This window comes from Gossypium hirsutum, chromosome A10 (genome assembly GCF_007990345.1).
Source record: "Gossypium hirsutum isolate 1008001.06 chromosome A10, Gossypium_hirsutum_v2.1, whole genome shotgun sequence".
NCBI classification, from domain to species: domain Eukaryota; kingdom Viridiplantae; phylum Streptophyta; class Magnoliopsida; order Malvales; family Malvaceae; genus Gossypium; species Gossypium hirsutum.
In genome coordinates, this window is record NC_053433.1 from 77,084,692 (window position 1) to 77,107,513 (window position 22,822).

General features: G+C 34.0%; 2 protein-coding genes and 1 non-coding gene across 6 annotated transcripts; all 3 read right to left on the reverse strand.

Annotated features, from left to right (window-relative positions):
- Window positions 1–3,178: 3,178 nt before the first annotated feature.
- Window positions 3,179–11,876, reverse strand: LOC107903761 (clathrin interactor EPSIN 3). 4 transcript variants are annotated; one of them, XM_016829912.2, is made up of 14 exons: window positions 11,525–11,876; window positions 10,894–10,956; window positions 10,619–10,670; window positions 9,587–9,666; window positions 9,430–9,508; window positions 9,072–9,155; window positions 8,818–8,963; window positions 7,856–8,155; window positions 7,433–7,474; window positions 7,241–7,333; window positions 7,072–7,157; window positions 6,358–6,569; window positions 4,375–5,854; window positions 3,179–4,298 (listed from the first exon to the last, which is right to left on the reverse strand). In XM_016829912.2, exons 2-14 carry the CDS (start codon window positions 10,926–10,928, stop codon window positions 3,556–3,558), a joined length of 3,432 nt encoding a protein of 1,143 aa, XP_016685401.2. In that variant the 5' UTR covers window positions 10,929–10,956; window positions 11,525–11,876; the 3' UTR covers window positions 3,179–3,555. The 4 variants fall into 4 exon arrangements, with proteins under 4 accessions (XP_016685401.2, XP_016685399.2, XP_016685400.2 ...); XM_016829910.2 differs by having other exon boundaries at window positions 7,000–7,157; XM_016829911.2 differs by having other exon boundaries at window positions 7,241–7,342.
- A 3,041-nt stretch (window positions 11,877–14,917) lies between these two features.
- Window positions 14,918–15,024, reverse strand: LOC121209202 (small nucleolar RNA R71). The gene has a single exon (XR_005904319.1). It is a non-coding gene; the product is annotated as a small nucleolar RNA R71 (small nucleolar RNA).
- A 2,929-nt stretch (window positions 15,025–17,953) lies between these two features.
- On the reverse strand, window positions 17,954–21,289 carry LOC107903760 (mitochondrial import inner membrane translocase subunit PAM16 like 2). Its single transcript, XM_016829908.2, has 4 exons — window positions 21,054–21,289; window positions 19,399–19,486; window positions 18,559–18,692; window positions 17,954–18,473 (listed from the first exon to the last, which is right to left on the reverse strand). The coding sequence occupies exons 1-4, from the start codon at window positions 21,054–21,056 to the stop codon at window positions 18,345–18,347; spliced, it is 354 nt and encodes a 117-aa protein (XP_016685397.2). The 5' UTR covers window positions 21,057–21,289; the 3' UTR covers window positions 17,954–18,344.
- Window positions 21,290–22,822: the final 1,533 nt, after the last annotated feature.

The following is a 22,822-nucleotide window of genomic DNA, read 5'->3' on the forward strand; positions in this document are numbered from 1 at the left end:
TAAGAAATTATGCTATGGATTAAAAGTACAAGGTCCCTAATGAAATAATATGAAATTAAGATCGAAAAACATGAGTATTTCAGATATAAGGACTAAAATGAATAAAATATAAAATATGTTTGATTATGTGTTTTTCATGTGATTGGGTGAAAACTAATACCATCTATATAATTGAATTATAGTACGTAGCTAAAGACGACATCAAGCTATCTCGAGATAAATAAAACACAAGAGCAATAGACGAGTAGCTATCTCGGTTTGTGCTTTCATGAGTTAAATTCAATTACAATATGGATTTTTGAAATTAGCTATGCTTAAAGTAATGATCTTACTTGTCTCATGATTAGGTAAGTATTAAATGGTTGGAATCTTATGGAAAATGTGATGATATGCGTATAATGATATGAAATTATATAAATTGAATAGAGTATTATATGAATTGTTGTGTATTAAGCTATGATATGTGAACCTTGTGAACATATTTGAAACATTGGATACCTTATTAATGATCTTGGGTAGAGTTGGATATAGTTGGCATTGCATAGGATTAATGTACTTTGGTTTATAACGATGAGGCACGGAGCGCAAATTATACTTCAGACGTACCAATGAGGCATTAGGTGTCGAATATATTAGGTGTGATGGTTGGATGATCCATGTATCCATATTGAGTTTGTGTTTGGTTAATAAGGATTATGAAAATTTGGAACTTGCCTATTGACATTGGTTATTGAATTGTATATTTATTCTTGATATTAAGCATTAAATGACGACATATGAAATGACACATGGTTTGGTTATTACGAGCTCTGCGGGTTGATCTGGTTATATAACAAATCAATAGATTCCATAATAGAAAAAAAAAGTGTCATAACCCTTGTGATATGCTATGACATTCATGTAAATGAGATTTAATAATAAAGTGATTGAATGATGGAATATGGCATGTTGAATAGTTTTAAAGATTAATGTTTTGTTCACATGAAACAAGAAATGCACTTGTGATTTAGATAGAATTGGATTTCATATTGTATGTTCTTTGTATTGTTTATATGTGATTATTGATTTAAATCATGTTAGCACCACGAGCACTATTTCTCAACGTGCGATTTTGTTTATTTCATGGCACAGGTATTATAGATCTCGAAGTCTCATAGTGATCAACAACATCTAGTTTCAACTTTCGACTCAGACAGTTTGTATAGATTTTGTTATGTTTAAAGCAAGTGACATGTACCTAAGGTCTTGAATTGGTCTTTAGGTCCATTTTGGATGTTTTGGTCCATACGATAGAAAATGCTTATATTTTAAATATGGCCATTATATTGGTGGCATTATATGTATTAATTTAGTAAGTTGATGGTTTACTTGCCCATTTGACCATATTATGCTTGTGATTGAATTATTTCTTACATGTCAAGTAAATGAACATGTATGTATACTTGTAATCATGAAAAGGGTAGATGTTTTATATGTTAATAATGTTAATTTGGCATTTGTGGTACTTCATATAATATGTTGAGTTGAGCTTTGGGGGCATTTTGACCAATTAGTATTCACGCTTGGCAGGTTTGAGAAGAATGATAAAAAGAAATTGAGGGACCTGCTTTCATAGTTGTGACATTCCCTTGTTGGTGTTGCGACATTAAGCCTCTATTTCCATGGTCATGACTCTCCCTTGCAAAGGTTGCGACACTAAGCCCTTTACCATCAATATCACGACATTCCCCTACTGAAGTTGCAACATCAAGTTATTGTCTTCTTGGTCATTACTCAACCCTATTGAAGTCGCAACATAAAGCTATTACCCTTAATGTCACGAGTGTTGTGACAACACCCATGTATTGGCTGTTTTTACATGTTAGTCTATCATTTGTTACAAGAGTTTCATAAGTGTTTTTATAAGCCTACTTATGATCCAGATTTGAATAATTAAAGTTAATAGAAGTTTTAGAACTCAAATGTTTGCATGATTTTTCTTTCGAATATTGAAAAAAAAATGTAGTTGATTTGGCAACGAATGTGACATCTTATATCTTGAAAGTGGCGATTGGGTTAGATATGGAGTGTTACACATAATCTCCAAATAAAGTGTTTCATTTTACTAGGCATATTTAACCCCTATAACATTTTCCATAACTTGTCATCAATAGAAACAAATGAAGAAGGAGCAACAAATCTATTGACACTGACTTTTGTACACCATTCTATATCCAGACTTAGCACTATAAATTACATTCCTTTCACAATGCCAGATCAACTTATCTTTCCCTCCTTTCCAGCTAATAGGAATTTTCCTAATTGTTTGTTTTGCTTCCTCATCAATCCAACCACCCAAAGCATTAACATTCCAATTTCCTTCCTATCTACAAATCCATTCAGCGACATTCTTAGGAAAATATGTTCACGAAACAACAATTTGAGTCAAAAGCTTCCTTTTTAAATCTAGAAGCCAATTATCCTGCTGTATTGAAATATTTTTCCCATTTCTAACTTGCCATAAAATCTTTTATCTAATAACCTCCATCCCCCTTAATAAGCTATTCTAACACCAAAAAACCCTAGCACCTTTATTGGCCAAAAAAGTTGTACAATCTAGAAAATAAAGCCATTTTTAGAACTTTAACCCATAATGCTTCAGACTTATTCAATAACTTCCAGAACTGCTTTGCCAACATAACATCATTAAACTTCTCCAAATCTTTAAAACCCAAGTCACTATCCACTTTTACACTAGTTAGGACTTCCCACTTCTTCCACTTCTTCCAATGAATTCTTCCTTTCTCTTTCCTTTGACCCTACCAGAATTTAGTCATTTCCTTATTAGTTTGGTCGCACTACTTCTTAGGAAGCTTGATACATATCATGCTATATATAGGTTGCGTTTTATATGAAAAAGATAACATTTTAGCGCAACAAAAAAGAACAAAATTAGGTCAAAATCCAACATTAGAAGTGATTAAGCAAGCATTCTCCTGCTACCAAATTACTCCGACCTTGTAGGTGGTTGCTTGGATTTTTTAGAAAGGGAATTGTTTCACCTTCCCTGTAAATACTCTGGTATCTGTGCTCTTTAAGTAGCCCCCCGGTAGTCCTTAAAAATATGGAAAAACTTGAAAATGACAAACCATACCCATGTTGGTTACAGGAGTCGGTTATGATAAAATGAACGCAAAAAGAACAAAGGAGATTATATTTATTGTTCTATGATGTAGCCCACATACAACAAATGCTCAACAAATATATAATGGAAGAATAAGAGAAAAGAAAAGGCAACCTGGACCTTGCTCTGGTTGTCTTTCACTGCTACACAATTTTCACAACACTTGAAACTCAAACCAGCAATGAACCGAGACTCTTGTGGCCAAAACAGAGCAATAGCTTATGCTGGTATGAGAAATAATAGACGTGAATAAACATGGATCGCATCATCAGGCCGCTGCCACTAAACTCTGGAATTCGATGGCGACACCTGGGTCTTGCTATTTCAACCTCTTTTAATCTTGCATCACAAGCAGGGATGTAACTTCCGTTACTCTACTTGACAATGATTTCTCATCGGTAACCACCACCACCACCATGTTGCTGTTGAGAGTAGCCACTGGAACCCATCATAGGGTTGTAACCGCCAGGCATCCCACTTTGAGATTGCATGTGGGTTGCCTGCCCCATTCCCATGTTCATCCCCATGCCTGCGCTCATGCCCATATTGTTCATCTCCATGCCTGGATTCATGCCCATGTTGTTCATCCCCATGCCTGGATTCATGCCCATGTTCATCCCCATGCCTTTATTCATGTCCATATTACTCATCCCCATGCCTTTATTCATGCCCATATTACTCATCCCCATGCCTGGATTCATGCCCATATTGCTCATCCCCATGCCTGGATTCATGCCCATATTGCTCATCCCCATGCCTGGATTTATGCCCATATTGCTCATCCCCATGCCTGGATTCATGCCCATGTTGTTCATCCCCATGCCTGGGTTCATGCCCATGTTCATCCCCATTCCCATGCCCATAGGTTGTTGATTCATACCAACATAGCCTCCCATGCCAACACCTCCAACAGGACCACCACCCATTCCCATACCCATGCCGGAACCCACCATAGGATTTGCTGGAGCTCTGAGAACACTAGCACCAGCACGGCCAATTCCAGAACCAGATCCCATAGCTTTACCCATTGTGACAGTAGACGTTATTGCAGTTGGGGCAGGCTTTTCCAACCTCTTTTCCTTCCGATTAATAGCATCAAAGTCAACTCCAATATCAGACAGTGGGTTTGTTTTAGCTGTACATATAGAAAATAAATTAAAGTTAATTCTTGTGGAATGGGCATATTTTCGATGGGAAAGGCAAGTACTTACGTCCAGATATATTCAAATTGACCAGTCCTCTGCTCAATGTATCAGCCCAAACTGCTGACTTGGGCTCAAATTTATCCTTCGATGGTTGCGGAACTATAGCAAGTGCTCCTGTTAATGAGGGAGGAACAGTCTGTGGTGCCACTGAAGCATTCGATCCTAGTTGTGAAAAGAAGCCTCCCAGGACATCACTGTTATTATGTGCACCTGAATCGTTTGTGGTTTGAGGAGCACTCTGTGACTCAACTGGCACAGCAGAACCCTGCTTTGAAATAAAGTTTCCAGTGTTAAACTGAGTAGCTGGTGCAGCAGGAGTTGGAGGTTGAGCAGCCATTTGTGAACTGACAGGACCATTAGAACCTATCATTAAGCTCCCATTGCTGCTCTGAGCAGCAGATCCTGGAATTTGAGGGGCTGCAGACACAGACTGTGTGGGTTGGGCATATGGATTAGCACTTGGCTGAACAGGTTGGCCATATGGATTAGCATTAGGCTGTGTAGGCTGGCTGTATGGATTAGCATTCGGCTGAGCAGGTTGGTTGTATGGATTAGCACTTGGCTGAGCAGGTTGGCCATATGGATTAGCATGTACCTGTACAGGTTGGCTGTATGGATTAGCATTTGTTTGTGCTGGTTGACTATACGGATTAGCATTTGGTTGTGCAGATTGACCATAAGGATCAGCATTTGGTTGTGTTGGCTGGCCATAGGGATTAGCACTTGACTGGCCATATGGGTTTGCACTGGGTGGCACAGGCAGGCCATAGAGATTAGCACTTGGCTGCCCGTTTTGGCTGTATGGGTTAGCACTGGGCTGCACAGGCTGGCCATAGGGATTAGCACTTGAGTGCCCATTTTGGCCATATGGGTTAGTACTGGGCTGCACAGGCTGGCCATAGGGATTAGCACTTGGTTGCCCATTTTGGCCATATGGATTAGCATTGGGCTGCTCAGGCTGGCCATAGGGATTAGCACTTGGTTGCCCATTTTGGCCATATGGATTAGCACTGGGCTGAGCAAGCTGGCCATATGGATTCGCACTTGGCTGCGCGGGTTGGTACATATTAGCACCTGATTGTGCATGCTGGCCATAAGTAGCTACAGGTAGTGCAGATTGGCTGGATGGTGCTGAAAAGACTGTATGTAAAGCTGCATCATTTGCAGGTCCAGAGGGTGGAAGGATTTCTCCCAATATATCATCTTCCTGATTTGGATCTGACAATTCTTGAGGCAAAAACTGGAAATTTCCTGATGAAGGTTGACTGTTTGAGGCATTGAGAGTGGAGTAGGCAGAGAATGATTCCCCGAAGTCGAAGCCTGTGACAATCTCAGATTTTACAGAAGGTGGCTGAGCTGCTTCCATATTTTGGCTCATTGTAGCCTGGAAAGTAGTCGCCGGAGTCAATATTTGTTGCTGAGCTGAGGCAGCATCCCCTGAAGGGAAAGCCTTAAAAGGACCATCACCAAATGGATCATCAAAACCCTGTATCAAGAACAAAACTTATTCCCTAACAACAGAATTACAACAAATATTCAGAGCACATTGATGTCCACTGGAATCAAAGAATGAAGACAACGTTTAGAGGCAAAATAAAGGGGATGGATAGGATAGAGGGATGAATTAGAGCAAAATCTAGAAGATGATTATTTTCATAATCAGTTAAGTGATATAATTCAAAATAAGATTTCACCTTTATATACCTTTTTAAATTCACCGTAAAACCTTTTTATGTTATCCTTCTATAGTAAATATACAGATGATATCAACAATTCACAAAGTAGCTCCAATATTAACTACACATGCTGTTTTACATGCTGACTAATTAAAGATACAAGAATTGAATACAACAGATAAGGCTACAATAGAACAGCACATCTGCATTCATGGTATCACCAACAGGCATATTTTAGACAGGAAGGATGAAATCCTTGTATATGAAGCAAAGAAAAAGGAGTTTAAGAGGTCCTCAAACAAATCATATCTACCTGATTTCCGGAGTTAGATGCTGATGGATTAGCAGCAAAGGAGGGCATAGAACCTTTAGCATGGGCATCAGCCTCAGCAGCAGGGGTTTCAGATAGAGTTGGCACAACCGCCCATGAATCTGACAGTGCACCGAGTAAGTCCATTTCAGAACTGGTTGAAGCAGTGGGAGGAGCAGGGGCAGGTGTAGAAACAGGAGCACCGGCAGAGGCAGCTGAAACAGATGAGCAGAAGATAAAAAGTAAGTTCCGGGTTAAAAGGGATAAATGCAATAGCATAAAAAAGAACCCAATTTAGTTCCTCAAACACAAGGAGATTTAGTTCATACAAATACAATCATGTTAGACTCCAATCAGTACAATTTCATTTTAAATGAGTAAAGGAAAGTCAAAATTGAAAACAAGGGGTCATCCTAACATAAATTTTATGGACGAAAATTTAAAAATGGAATGGAATGTGAACCAATATAGGATATCAAACTAAATACTTAAACAACTCAGAAATTTACATTTTGCATGGTGATTGTTCAAGCAAAACGTCACCACATCAACTAAGTTCTTATTGGATGAGCATAAAGACAACCATGATCAAGGAAACACCACTGGAACATACAAATGATGGTGTATATATTACAAATATAGTACCTGAAACTGAAACACGTGGATCAAATGCATTGAAAGCCTCCACATTTTTATTTGAAGGAGATGCTAAATTACCAAAATCAGACGTTGCTAGGTTAGGATTACTGCTAGCAGGAGGAGAAGATGACCTGGGAGCAGCTGCTACTGAAATTTCTCCATCCCTATCATCAATGATCTTTTCAGTGCACAGAAAAATACAACAGCAAGCAACATGTCTCCAAACATTTAAGGTACAAAATAATACCTTTCACTATGGACAGGACTATGAGATTCATTTACTGCTTCATAACTAGGAGGAGCACCATTATTTTGTTCAGAGAACTTCTGCTCATGCCGTCTATAGAAACTTAATTTTTAGAAAATTTAGAAAGCAATAATTGTTGTTAAAAAAATTGATCAACTAAGACAGGTTAAGAATGCACCCACTCAGGGTTACCTTCCATCCTGAGAATAATCATCAGCTCTAGCATTGCTGCCCCTGCAAAGACGACAGTTAATTACATTCTTCATGCCAAGCATCCATGAAGGTAAAGGCACCATACTTAAGATTCAGAGGGGGGGGGATCATGAAAATTACTAAATAGAACATCAATGACTGAACCAACACCCAAAAGCTCATGAAGAAAGAAACTTTATGCAGAAAATTACTAATTAATGCACCATGTATGCAGTAAATTACCTAATCTCGTGCAAAAGAACTTATTAAATATTCAACTTTCACCATCTAAATTGCAATCCAGAACAAGAAAGATATTTACTTCAACAAATAATTAAGAAAAAAAATCGAATCAACAATATTAATATGCCTCTTAAAAAGAACATAGCCATATAAAGGTATCAAAAGGAAATAAAAGCATACCGTGATGAATCACCATCATCATCAAAAGCATGGTCTCTATCAGAGCTCCTACTTCTGGTGCCATATTGATCACCATCAACACTTGTACTTCTACCTTTGTAGTCATCATCCCTGTAACCATCCCTGACATAGCGGTCTTCATTATCTCTGCTGTAGCGATCTCCATCACGACTGTTTGAATCTGAATATCTACCATACCGATCATCATCTCTATAACCATATTGATAATCATAATCATATCTGTCCCCCTGTCCCCCCGAACCTGCCCTATTCATTCCACCTGTTGATGTGCTCCGAAACCTGTAAAACAAACAGTTATACATTACGGAAGAATTCTACATATCCATTGATTTATATTCTCATATTCTAAAATGAATTTCCAAGGCAAAATATTCGAGACAAGAAATTAAATCACACGGATACCTGTAATCGTACGCAAGAAATGTCATTAGAACTTAGAGAAATGGAACTCAATTAGAAAAGGCTTAATATCATTTATATAAGCTTAATACCATATGCTACCTATATTATCTATTAGAGTAAAGATATAGGACCATGGCTGCAGAAAATAAATTCAAAATTTTAATGGGAAACCAGAGATAGTCCACCATGTCCATATCATGGTAGATTTGGCAAGACTAGACTAATTATTTTATTTTCACCACTAAATGGGTGAACAAGTAAAATCTCAAGAAACGGCCATAAATGGCGAAAATATACCAGCAGCTTAGGAGAAAAAACAATTTAAATAATTCTCAAGTCAATTTTGCAAAATAAAAGGTATGCATATGGGCATGCTCTTTCACACATACTTGTCATGTTGAAAGCATCTATGCTCTAACACACAAGTACTCATCATAATTTCATGATGAAATTATGCATGCTCATCAATTTTGTACATGCTGGTCATATGTTGAAAACAGCAAGGAGATTAAAACATAAAGCCATTTTTGCAGACTCACTTGTCCTTGTTGGCTGCAGCCTTCTGTCTTACTTCAATTATCCTTTCTTTATCATTTACAAGAACCACAAGGCTCTGAGATTTTTTTCGAATATTGCTACCCTGGTCCCTTCCACTGGAATCAATGTACTGAAAGTCGGACAAACTCTGTAACATGAGATGGAATATTAATTAGACCAAAAGTTTTAAACACAGTGAGCCGCAGATAGAGTTATCAACACTGCATAAAATAATGTCATAAGAAACAGCAATTACTGATATTTGATATGCGTGTTCTCTTATGTCATCTATGACACGCTCTGATCCATGGGCAACAAGGTACTCCAAAACAGTCAGACCCTGAGGCTCAATAAAGAACATACCTTAGTACAATGATATATTTTAATGTCGGGAGGAATTGGAGGAAAAGTAAAATATATACAGAAAACACAAAGCAAAATATAGTGCACAAAAAATGTACCACACCCCAACACAATGACCATGCAGAATTGAAGGAGATTTAGAGAAAGGATAAAACTTTTACAATTACATAAGTATTTAGAGGAACACTTTTTTCGGTTGTAGAGAGAACAAACTGACACTAATACAATTAACCCTTCAACATAATGCTGACCTTGTAGACATGACGCCAATTCTTTCTAGTGTCACTCATACGTTTCCAGATTACTGCCATGATTATCTGGTATTCATGACTGCATGGAGATTTGCAAAATAAATTTAGCTGTGACAAATAAGTAATGAAAATCAAACATAATTTCTCTCAAGCTTACTAGTTTCTAGTAGCCATTGCAATATCTGCAAGAAGTGACCCATGAGGACCCCAGGGCTCATTGCTGGTGGCATCAAGAACCTAAAGACAAGTTAAAAATGTATTACTAATTCAAGTAGATAAACAAAGTTTTAATTGTATTCCAGGTGATATTCTTATGTTGTTGCATAGTGATTGCTGTTGTTAAATAACTATTTTTACTTTATAAATTTAAGGACAATCTCCTCTTACCAAATGAAAATAAAATGGAAGAGTTGGATCCACTATATTCTATCAAGATTCAGCACAACCAGCATTAGAAGTTAGCCTAACTTCAGAAGTAGTTTACATAGAAAATTTGGGTCCTAGAGCAAATGAAAGAATCAGTCCTCTTAGTACCCTTCCATCCAAACGTTCACTTAAGAGGCTCAAGCAGGCCATGTAATGGGAAGTGACAGGAAGCTCAACACCGAATATAAGTAAGCTTGTTTTCCAAATCATATAACCACATTTCAAAATTCTCCAGTTCTAGTAGCGCTTCGTTGAGAAGGCGAATAAGCAGAGGCCTCTGACTGGTAGTAAATCACCCCTCGTATAACAAAAAATAAATCAAGCTACAGTTTCTCTTTCTGAAAACAACAGCATTTTTCCAGTCATTGCCACCTCACCATAATGTAGACATGAGCATTAACCCTCTGGACCTCCACAACTTCACCAAAAAAATAAAGCTGGATTCCACTTATAATCCCATTTCCCACTTCTCTTCCATACAAGGGTATGCAACATTACGAAATCATAACAGCATTTTAATAGATAATAGTTAAAGTCCCTTACTTTTTGGCAACTATGATGCCAATCAATCTAAAAATCACATTCATAGTTTAATACCTCAGAAAACATATCATATCGACTGAACAATATCTAGATAGTCTATTAAACCCCTAGCCAAAGAGAAACCTAATTCTACAAGAAACAACCATAGATGCTTACAATTATGCAACAATTGATTATTAGGTACTCGTATGCTCAGTGAACTTTCTAACAATATTCTTACCTTCTGCTCTATTCCAGGAACTTTAAGAACTTTCTTATTAACTCCTCTCTTACTGCAGGAACAAAGAATAATAAATCATTTAGCACTGGTTATATAGCAAATACCAAGACGCACGAATACAAGAAATATATATATATTCACAAAAGACCAAACTCGCAAGGATCATTCTTCAGAGTATAATTTTGTTACGAAGAGATTGCTTATACTGTTAAATATTCAAACAATTCAAAAATGTTAATTAGATAGAGGGAATTTGTATCTAATAACGAACTTACAGGTCTCTAACAGTTTGGCCTAAGGCCTTCTTCATCGTTGCCTGCGTTCACAATGAAGCAGCCCTGTCGCATTAGAGACAAAAACAACAGAAAGAAAGATCAGATCTTGAACCATTTTCAAGATCACAATGGAATAAAATTAGATGCACGTGAACAAAATTTATTATTAAAAGAATTCAAAGAAAAAAAAAGGTCATTTAGAGGCAAGTAAAGAAGATAATCGGGATAAAAATTCTAAAATTTCAAAAAATATTTTTAACAGATCCCTAAATCTTGCAATCGCGCAATAAGAATCTTTGCAAGCAAAAACAAAATAAATAAATAAATATATGTATATATATATTTAAGTGTAACTTACAATAATTAGAAACAAAACTCAAATCATTCAACCAGAAAGAGAAACGAGAAACCTTTACAACCATTATCAATTTAAAGAAGAGGAAAACATAATCAAAATGAGAATTGAGCTAAACACGGAGGAAGTTTAAAAAATAGAAGTCTAAAATTTAAAAAACAAAAAAAAAAACCAAACGGAACTCCAAATCAATAATGTAATAAATAAATGAAGCAGATCTGAATGTGAGAAAAAAGAAAGAACGAATATAATAAACAAGATAAACAAAGCCAGAACCTGATTGAATCAAAATTGAAACCGCAGATCTGATGCAAAATTGATCGTCGGTGCTAGAAGAAAAATGAAAGAGAGAGAGAGAGAGAGAGACAGAGAGATAGAGAGAGGAGGAGTGGGGTGGGGGAGAGAGGAAAAAGCGCGGAGGGTTCTTCCTCCCACGAAATGCAAATTTTGGTGCTTAAAGAAATATAGCGGTAAACAAATGAGAAAGTGTGAGAAAATGAGAGAAAATTTATGAATAAAGCTTCGTTTTGATTTGATCGGTTTTGTTTCTTTTTATTATTTTTACTCTTTTTTTTTTTTTAGATTTAGAGAGAAAAGAAAGAATGGAATAAAATAAGACAGCGCAACTTACACGCAGAATATTAAGGGGTTTTGTTTTTTTATTATTATGTTATAAAATTAATATAGCATTTAAGTGTATTCTTTTTATCTAATATTTAGATTTTTTGGGTAAATATAAAAATAGTCATCCAACTATGTTTTTTTTTCTATTTTGGTTATCTAATTATTAAAATTTTCAATTTAGTCACTAAATTTTTCGAAATTAAATATTTTAATCCTTCTTAGTTAATATAGTTTTTTTTATTGGTCTAGTAATAAAAATAACCTTATAATGTTTACATATTTTATCAATTTGATCTTAAATATAAAAAAATCAATACATTTAGCCCTCAATGTTTACAAAATTTGTTAATTTAGTGTTATTTCTAAAAAATCAATAAATTTGACTCTCAACATTTACAAATATATCAATTTAGTCTTAATTTTAAAAATTCAAAAACATTCATTTTTATCCTTTCATAACTCATCGACTAAACCATGTAATGTATTAAAATAAGAAAAAGAATACCCTTTTTCAAGTCACTTGCAACAATTTCTTTTACTATAATTTAGGCTTCACATTGGACCAAACTAATTGATTTTAAATTTATCTAGAATAATCGGCTGCATTATTACCTGAACAAGTTTTTTACTTGGAGTCGAGGGTTGGGGCGGGCTAATTTTTAAAAATAGTCTAGTCGGGTCAAGGTTGAGTTTAGAATGAAATCACCCCACCTCACTCCAAGATATTTACGAAATTACCCTTTATACATATTTAATGTTAATTAAATTAAAAAAATCTCTAAAATTTATCACTACTAGTCTCATTCTATTGCCTCTATACTAATTCCCTTTCACCGCTGGAAGGTTATTTCTCCAATTTTCTATTTTCTTAATTTAATAATTTATTAAAGGAAAATTTGTTCCTTCTTTTTTCTTCTATATTGTAATCTCAACATATGTGTAAATATTCATTAAAACACAAGCTCAGAGATAAATCATTAAGTAAATCTAATAAAAAAATGGTATCAAAACATTTTGTTTTTAAAAAAATTGCCTGGTCCAGCCCTGTTGGGATCATTAGTTAGTCAATAGTTTATAAAGAGCTAAAAATAATTTTTAAATTTTTAGAGTTAGGACTAAATTAATAATTTTGTAAATGTTGACAGCCAAATTAATTGAATTTTTTAAGATTAGAACTAAAATGAAAATTTTTGTTAACATTGAGGGCTAATTTTGTTGAATTTTTTTATATTTACGATCAAACTGATAACATATGTAACAATCAGAGGGCTAATTTTGTTACTAAACCAATAAAAAAAGGTCCATATCAACTCAGAGTGACTAAAACATTTAATTTTAAAAAATTTAGTGACTAATTCAAAAATAATAAATAATTGAGTGACCAAAATAGAATAAAAAGCATAATTGAGTGACCCTTTTATAGTTTACCCTTTTATTTTCCATAAACAAACTCCCAAATCTGGAGAGTAGATTCAACAAGCTCATAACATATGAGGAGCAACTTAAATCAATGTCGGTTCTACACGAGTTCCAGTCGTTTTGGTTGGTGTGTATTGTTCCAGTAATAAATCAGTGCAATCAGCTCTCTTGTTTGCATCAGCTAAAATTTCAACCCGTATCAATCAAACCAGTTCCGTTTTACCTAATTTCGATCACATCAGCAAAAACATTGTGCATTGGCTAGTCGCTGGTGCAAGGGGTGTATTCGGGTTGATTCAATTTTTATCTAAAAATTTAACCGAATCACTCTATTCAATTTTCAATCATATGGAATACAAATCAAAATATCCAAAATCAATAATTGCAGTTTGATTCGGTTCGGCAGTGTTCAGTAAATTTGGACTTTTTCAAAAAAGAAATAATATCACCTTGTTTTGAGCCTTAAAAAATCTAACATTGCAATTCGTAAATTTTTTAACAACAATTATTATACATTCTCTAGATTCATTTATACATTTATAAAGTGAATTAAATAATTAAATTTAGATCCTATTCATCCACAAGAGCATTTGAGAAATCATTTTAAGTTGAGCTATTAAGATGATAAATCATTCCAAATTGTTAAAAGGAAAGTTAATGCATAAATCGTTCACATACCTAATGTTTTGTTGTGTTATTTCTTTTAATCAGTTTAATTTTTTTGGTAAAGAAGAAAAATAAACTAGTTTTGTTAAAGATCGACCCGATTAAGCAACGAACAAGTAAAAAATAGCGAAAGAAATTGAGAAATTGAACACATAAATTTAACGTAAAAAAACTCGTCCAAAGAGGATAAAAAATCACGGGCAAATATAATTTTACTATAATGGCAAAAGAACAAAGAATACAAAAGATGCAGATAAAACTAAACCCTGAAACTCGAAAAACAAAGAACCCTCAAAACATAAATACAAAATTCTCCAAAAGTGTTATGAGTTCTAATCTTTTTAATGAGTGTGTTTTTTAATGTTGTAAAATAGTTTATTTATAAGGTAATTTCGTAGGTCAAATAAAGTATACTAATAAATGATAAATATATATTATACTAATAAATATTAAATCTTCTAGAAAGAAAATATATTTTGTTTAACTTGACTTGCAAGTAATTTATTATTTTATTTAACAGTAATTTGAGTCACATAACTCTAACAAGTTTACATCTAAACTGTTTCTACTAGACATCTACTTTCATCGGCTTCTTGTTGATGATAGAGGTCATGCCATACGCCAATATGTTGTACCTTTTCAATGAACTTAATCCAGGAATTGTGAGACCCGAAATTGAAGACCACAATTTGAATTAAAGCAAATAATGTTCTAGATGCTGCAAACTGTGGGCCAATTTAGTAAGATGCCTACTAAAGATCCACATTTGCATCTTCGCTTATTTAGGAAAGTAAGTGACTCCTTAATGATCGAAGATGCTTTACGATTGAAGTTGTTCCTATACTCGTTGAGGGAAGAGCACGAGCATGATTGAATTCTTTACCGTTTAACTCAGTAACCACATGGCAAGAATTGGCTAAACGATTCTTGATGAAATATTTTCCTTCTAGTAAGAATGCCAAGCTTCAAAATGAGATAACTACATTTCAATAACTTGATGATGAATCTTTATATGAGGCATGAGAGCGGTTCAAAAAGTTATTGAGAAAGTGCCCTCACCATGGTATTCCACATTGCATTTAGTTGGAGACTTTTTATGATGGTCTTAATAGCCATCAAAAGATGAGTGACAGGAGTACATGAAGTTATGCATTCTAACAAACATTTTCAATGGAAAGTTATGCCTTTTGGATTGAAAACCGCTCCCTCTTTGTTCCAGAAAGCAATGATAAAGATTTTCCAGCTTTTAATGGAAAATGCTTTAATTTACATATATGACATCTTGCTTTACAGCCAGAATGAAGAGTCTCATACTCAATTGTTAGATGAATTCAAGTCCCTAGTTTTCAACTATGGGATTATGCTCTCAGGAAAAAAGATGCAGATCAATAGACCAAAAATTGAATTTTGGGGTATGAAGATTAAATAAGGAAAACACTCTCCAAAGCCACACATATCACAAGAATTTCTCAAGTTTCCAGATGAAAACCTGTCCACAAAATAGATACAACAATTCTTAAGGATTGTTAATTATCTTAGAGATTTTATTCCTAAAATTTCTAAGTATAATAATCCCTTAAGAAAAATGCTCAAGAAGAATCCTTCTGAATGGTCCTCCAAACAAACAAAGGTTGTGAAAAGATTGGAAGAGCTGTTACAAGAATTGCCTCCACTTCAAATTCTTTCTGATAAAAAAAAATTCTACAGACAGACGCTAATGATAAATACTGGGGTGCAGTATTACTAGAAGAAAAAGAAATAAAAAGACATATTTGTAGATACAAAAGTGGAAGATTTTTAGACGCAGAGATGCATTATCATTCCACTTTCAAGGAAATATTGGCGATAAAAAAAGGTATTTCCAAATTTGAATTTTATCTTGCAGGATATCATATTCTTGTAGAAATGGATATGTCTTATTTCCCTCAAATGCTCAAATTCAAACAGAAGACAGTTCCACACCCGCAACTCCTCAGATGGGCTAAATGGTTTTCACAATTTTCTTTTGATACCAAACACATCAAAGGAAAAGACAATGTTCTTGCTGATTTTCTTTCAAGGCCCAAACCTAAAATTCTTACTACAAAAGAGTTTTTTTGGCCCAAACCAATCATGATGTATAGGCCATATTCCTCATCTTCAACCTCTCCTACCTCTTATTCTGTTACTCTCAACCTCAACCTAGAATTTCCACCAGAAGTCTATACCCTTGTTGAAAAGAAAATATTCCATCAAAAAGCCAATGACATAATGTTTGAATACCAGATTCAAGTTTTTAAAATTTTTGGGGATTCATTCTTAAACATTAGGGTGTGCATCCAGAGTATCCATTCATACACCCAATTAAGTTTTCAAACAACCAGATGAACTAAAATGGTTTTTGTGGTACCTCACCCATCTTCATCATATTGCAATACAGTTCAATATACCTGACCTTCTCTATTACTTAACAAAGGCCATCAGAGGAAATATTAAACCAGAACACCAAAATTTCTTTACATTTTTAAGTTGGTTCCATCCTTTACCACAATGGTTGGAAATTATTAACCAACATTGTCTTCAAACTAAGGGAAATTATGGAAGTTATATGATTATAATTTTCTATAAACCCCAAATTTTTATACAATGTGGAAGAGCAACCCAACTTGGATCTTTTCTTACTTCGTGGGTTCACAAGATTATCACTGATGACATTCAAAATTATGGTATCCAGTATAGGGGATTACAAAAATTCCTCTGTCAGCTCAATAGAATCATTCCATTTGAGATATGACCTCCTCCAGACATTACAGCACCATAGGACACATGGCCAACACAACATAAACCTTATCACAAAAAAATCTTAAAAGCCATCCAAGAGTATTATTAAGCTATTCCAGACCCATCAGAATGGTCCCAAGACTACCCGTGACATTGCAGTCAAATCAATCTTTCAAAGTTGAAAATTCATGATAAAGAAGATAAGCATGAAATGGATGAAATGACTGATCACAGTGAAGATTCTATGGATAGTGCTCTACTTCTCCATTCAAATTTCAACAGCTGAAAGAACTTTTTATGGGAATCTTTACTTTTTCTTATCATAAATAATAGAGTGTACTGATGTGTACTGTTTATTACTCTTTACTGTTCTTTATGTACTATTGTAATCGTCCAGCTCATACTTTCCTTCGACTATAAAAGGAGAAGGGAGCATGGCTTGTAAGATCATCGAGTTTTCTCTTAATAAAAATATCAGTGTGTTTTACTATCCAGGCTTTTTAAATTTTTTGTTTCTGTAGATCTTCTTCTCAGAAGTCCAATGAATAAGTTAATAATGAATTGCAATATGATATGCTCTGTGCTTTCCATTTATGGATCCTACACATCGAAAATATTAAAATTCTGATTCATGATAACAATATTTTTGAGGATTAAGGAAGTGTTTGGAATTAAGCACTTATAACTAAAAGGTAGTGCCTCTTTGAATGATCAAGCAGAATAGTTTGTATTTTTGGCATAGCATACCTGCTATAAGTTCTTTTTTCTTTGCGACTCCCGTCCTTCACCCTCACGAGTATTGGTCATTTTTTTAGAATTTGTAGAACTTATTTTTTTTAAAATTTAATTTAAAATTTTTGAAGTTTTAAAGACTATTTTTTTTCATAATCTTGGAATTTTTCTTTTATAAAATTTAAAGATTTATTTTTATTGAAAATATGAAAAACTTTTATTATTATTATTATTTAAAAAATCAAGCACTTCTGCAAAGAAAAAGAGAGTCAATTATGCCATTTTTATAATTCCTCCATCAGTAGAACTAAGACCGAAAAATCGAAATTAGTACAAATGCTCATTGTCTTGTGCGGGATTAAAATTAAAATTTCATTAAAATACAACCACCTTTGGCACATTTAAACTAATAAACATTCCGACTAATTAAGGGTGAAATAAATGTTTAAAGAATCAATTGAAAGATACTGGAAAATCATAGACGACAGTTGAACACACAAATAATTCACTCAAACTAAACTGGCTTAGCTACTATTTATATACTTGTAGTTTCTCATATTTTTACTCTTCATGTTCTTGATTTTTCTTGAAGTACTAGTGTTCAGCACATGTCTAATGTATATCCATATCAAACACGTATATACATTCGAGTCTGAATAACATAGACTTGTATTTTAAGATTGAAGTAATCTACTCTGTATTCATCTAACAAGAGGCATGGCAACGACCACAGGAAACAGATTAGTTTAAGAAACCTTAAATTATTATTTGCAACCACTCAACCAATTCAACATTGAGAACTGAGGACACAAAATTGCAGCAAGTACTTGCGTTAGACTAGAATTAGTATTCAGGCAGGCATCCCAATGTACAATGAGCTAACCTTGATGAGTTCTCAACTCGGAGGACTGCCCTCTGCTTTGCCTTGATAGACAGATTCTAAGCACTCCTTAGCCCTATGAACCTTTGACTGAAGGTAGAAGCTCCCATTCTTGGCATTCTTCTCAAATAAAATTTCATACTTCTGCAATTAAGTAATGGGAGAAGTTCAAAACTTGCTCGAGACGGGCATAACAGAAAATGTTAATAAAAGAGTTACACAAACTTGCCTTTAATATCTCCTCCCAAGCAGTCTCCTCGCTTACACCAAGAATCAGCCTGGCCTCTTGCTCGGTCATGACTTTGCCACCTCTACGGACTGCGTTTTGTAGTGTCTCATGGGTAACACCAGATTTGGCGGCATCTACAACAAACTTACTATTCAGAAGATTGATGCATATAAAGCAAACACGAGAGTAAACAAGCTTGCTGTTATTTGTTAAAATTAACAATAGAATGTTGATCCTAAACCAATTTTCCTCATGGGACTTCTTTAACGAAGACATCACCATGAGCAAATCAACATCAAAGACAATTAGCTCACTAGTGTTAAGTGGTGTTATCCCACATCTGTTAAATAAGGTTTCCTGTGGACTCATATTAAAGTTGAGTCCCTTCACCTATTGACCATTAGTTTTACAATGGATGTTTTACTTGGGATCAGAGTCCCAGGTATGTTCTGTTGTTATTGCCCAACCCCATGTGAGTTTGACAAGCCCTAGCGAGGTTGTCGTCTTATCTTTCTAAGCTTCTATTTTGCACATTTTACTAGTTGATCCCTGTCTCTTTACACTACCGTGACCTCAAAACTCTATTATTGCAAGAGCCACAACTGCTGCAACCTCAATATAAAAGGCACTACGGTTGAAGAAACTAGAAAGTCCATTTGCACTACACAAATCAACAGCAACAAGCAAGCAGCAATAACAAACAAACCCTTTTCACAATAAGCAGAGTCTGCTTGGATGATTATACCATACAATTGCTCCATTTTTAAAAGCAAGCTCCTAATGTTCAAGCAAAGTTAACATTATGTACATGGAATAATAGTACTGCAGTAAAGAACTAACTTGAAAGTGCTTGACGGTATGCCTGAACAACGGCCCGAGCCAATATACCTGAGCCCATTACAATTAAGTTGGCAAGAATCTTCGCAGCCTACATTTAAAGATATACAGATAAGCAAAGAAGAATGATAATACAAAGGAAAAAAGCCTAAAAAGAAAATGTAAAGTTTAACTATTTTACACTCACCCATTGCAACATTCACTCTTCCCTGAATAGTTTTATCAAGCAAGAAGACAGTATTTCAAATCCCAGAATTCTTAAAATCAAGACACCAGACAACACTTAAATAGAACCAGAACACAGAGAAAGAACCACAAAACAGCTCAATAAAGCTTACTGCAAACTTCCTAAAACCTTGTTTAGAATTTAATTTTATCTGGAACTGATTCTTTCAATTGAAAGTTGCATGTCTGTGGCTCAATGTAAGATATTGTTACCTCTATTTTGTCCTTCGATCACTTTCAGGTTGAACACATTCGTGACTTGCATCACCTATAATTGAAGAAATATCACTGCTATAACTAGCAATGAAGTTGTATGGCTTGATAGAATAATGATGCTACCCCAATCATTCTAACAACAACTCACTTTAATGCCGGATTTGGTGGTTTGGGAAAACTAAGCATTAAACCTATTTAAAACCTAATGTAACTAGATTCAATTGGGAATTGAGATCCATTTGGATTCTTAAAAATAAAATGAATATAGAGTCCAAAACTAAGGAAGCTGATGCCTATGACAAACTATAGCAAACAAAAACAGTTACACCCTATAACATCAAAATTAAGAAAGGAAAGATAGATAGAGACACTGAAGCAAGAATTGACATACACAACAAGCAAAATCACTCAAGTTTGGGGTTTTAAGAGCACTAAAAACTAAGCTCCAACCTTAGTAGATCTAAGAGAGCAAAAGAAACACTCGTATTACAAAAGCTATTTGGCCTCAGCTTGAAAAAACTTGATTTCAGCTTGACCAAATCTCGAGCTAGTGAAAGAGCTGAATTTGAGTATTTGACTCAAGTAGTTTAAGAGCTTAATCGAGCCTTTTCTTTTTAATTACTATTAAATGTTTCAATTCAAATCCAAACTTGAGTATAGAAACTGAGTTTATATTTTACTTTAATTGAGTAAGCTCATCCAGTTCGACTATTATCTCAAATTGCTTCAGTTATAAAAGCAAAATTCAATCAAACTCAAGTTGAGCTTCAAGCCTTGCATTTCAGCTCGAGTTTTGAATGATTTGAGCTCGACTACACACTGTAAACTGGCCTACTCTTTCGAATTATATCACTCGCTTCCAAAATCAAAAACCGAAATTCATACTGATACTAAAAAAGAGCAAAAAGTTGAACCAGATCATTTTAACTTGAAACAAGATTATGTCCAAGACAATAACATCCATAACTTCTGTAGCAGATTATCAGGAAATTACTAACCAAGTTATTGATGAATCATGAATCTCAATTACCTAAAAGTTTACAAGCAAACTAAAAACATCCAAACAAACATTCAGAAAGAGCATTTTTAACATTCTGTTCCATTATAATTGTCTGTATTTAACAATAATTCATCGAAATGAAATACAAAAAGAGAAGAAAAATCATACAACTGATTCATTAGATCAAATATTAGAGAAGGGTAATAGAGAAACGTACCATAATGGATCGAAATTCGAGCTAATCAATGATTTATATGAGAAAGGTTCTTTTTACCCCGAAGAAAAAGGGGAAAACAAAATTGATTTCTGTCGGAAGAAAATTTAGAAAAAAGGGATAAACGGAGAAGGAAAATTCGAGAAAGCGAAGCAGTCTTTTTCGGGGGTCTTTTTTTTTTAATGAAAGTTTATGCGACTTCCATACCTTTTACGGAGCCTGGAATTGTTAGATTCTTTCCTCTTTTTTTTTTAATGATTATTTATGTAAGAAACCCAAATTGTTTTTGGGCTAAATTGCATTAATCGATGAGTGATAAAGCCCAAATCTTTTGGATTTAGAATCCAACAACGAAATTCTGCTAAACAAATTCAAAATGTTTTAGAAAGAAGGGTAAAGTACAAAAATAATTATTAAACTATTGATTTTCTTCTATTTTAATTATTTTATTATTAATTTAGTCATTAAATTTTTTGAAATTAAATATTTTACTCACTCACCCTTAATCGTAGTTAGATAAGTGATGGGGGAGTTGATGTGGGTTATTTTATTAGTTTAATAATAAATTTAACACTATAAAAATTTAAGCATCACATATTTTCCAATAATTTTATCAATTGGATGTTAAATATATATATATAAAAAAATCAACAAATTTATTCAACAATATTTTAAAAAAGATCAATAAATTTAGCATTTTTACTCTGAACAACCCACCTTCTTGCTCTTCTGGATTGTTATTGTGTAGCTGTCTTCACCACAAGGTACGAATATTACTCCGTAGCTCACTTCCCATGTCAGAAAGCATGCATGCATTCCATAGCTTTCTCAAACTTAACTAATATATGTTAAAGTACTAATAAATGTAAGGATTAACTAATAATTCTGTCATAGGTTAGCACCCAAAAGGTCAAGCTGAGAGTGTCGAAGATGGAAAGTAATGTCGGCTCGAGTATGCATTCTTTCACCTTGCAACACAAAGAAGTTGCCCATTTGACTGTAAAGTGTAACCAGTAGAAAAGATTACAATTTACAGCCTGCGTAACTGTGCAAAGTCTCCACGGATTTACTCGGCCCGTAAGAGACGTTTTGATTTCCACTGCCGTCTTTTCAAACAAACTGAGATTGTAGCTATGGCCTGCATCCAAGGAATTAATTTAGTATTTGATGAAAAAAAAATTATGATGTATAAAAGTATGATTTATGTTTACTCTTAACTGAGTTAAAAAGTATACCAAATTTTGAAATGAAGATGTAATTGTGATTAATAAATTTAACAAAATTAAAAATAAAATGTCAAAATTGAAGTTTATAATTTAATTTTAAAATGTTTTAAATAAAAATTTAGGGGAAAATGTAATTATATAGTGATTTGGTAACGAGTTTTTAATTATTATATTAAATAAAATAATATTTTTATATATCAAAGTTTTTTATGAAATTAGTTTAGTAATTTGCTTTTCTAAAAATTGAACTTAAAAGATAAATTTTGTAAACATTAGAGGTTAAATTTGTTGATTTTTTTAATATTTAGGATCAAATTAATAGAATGTGTAAATATTAAAGGGTTAAATTTATTATTAAACCAATAAAAAAAATCACGCCATTTTTTCGTCAATCATCTAATGACAACTAGCGGGAGAGTGACTAAGATATTTAATTTCAAAAAGTTTAGTGATGAAATCGAAAAAATTAATAGTTAAGTGACCAAAAGAGAACAAAGTCAATAGTTTAGACACCATTTTTGTATTTTACCCAAGAAAGTAAAGAAA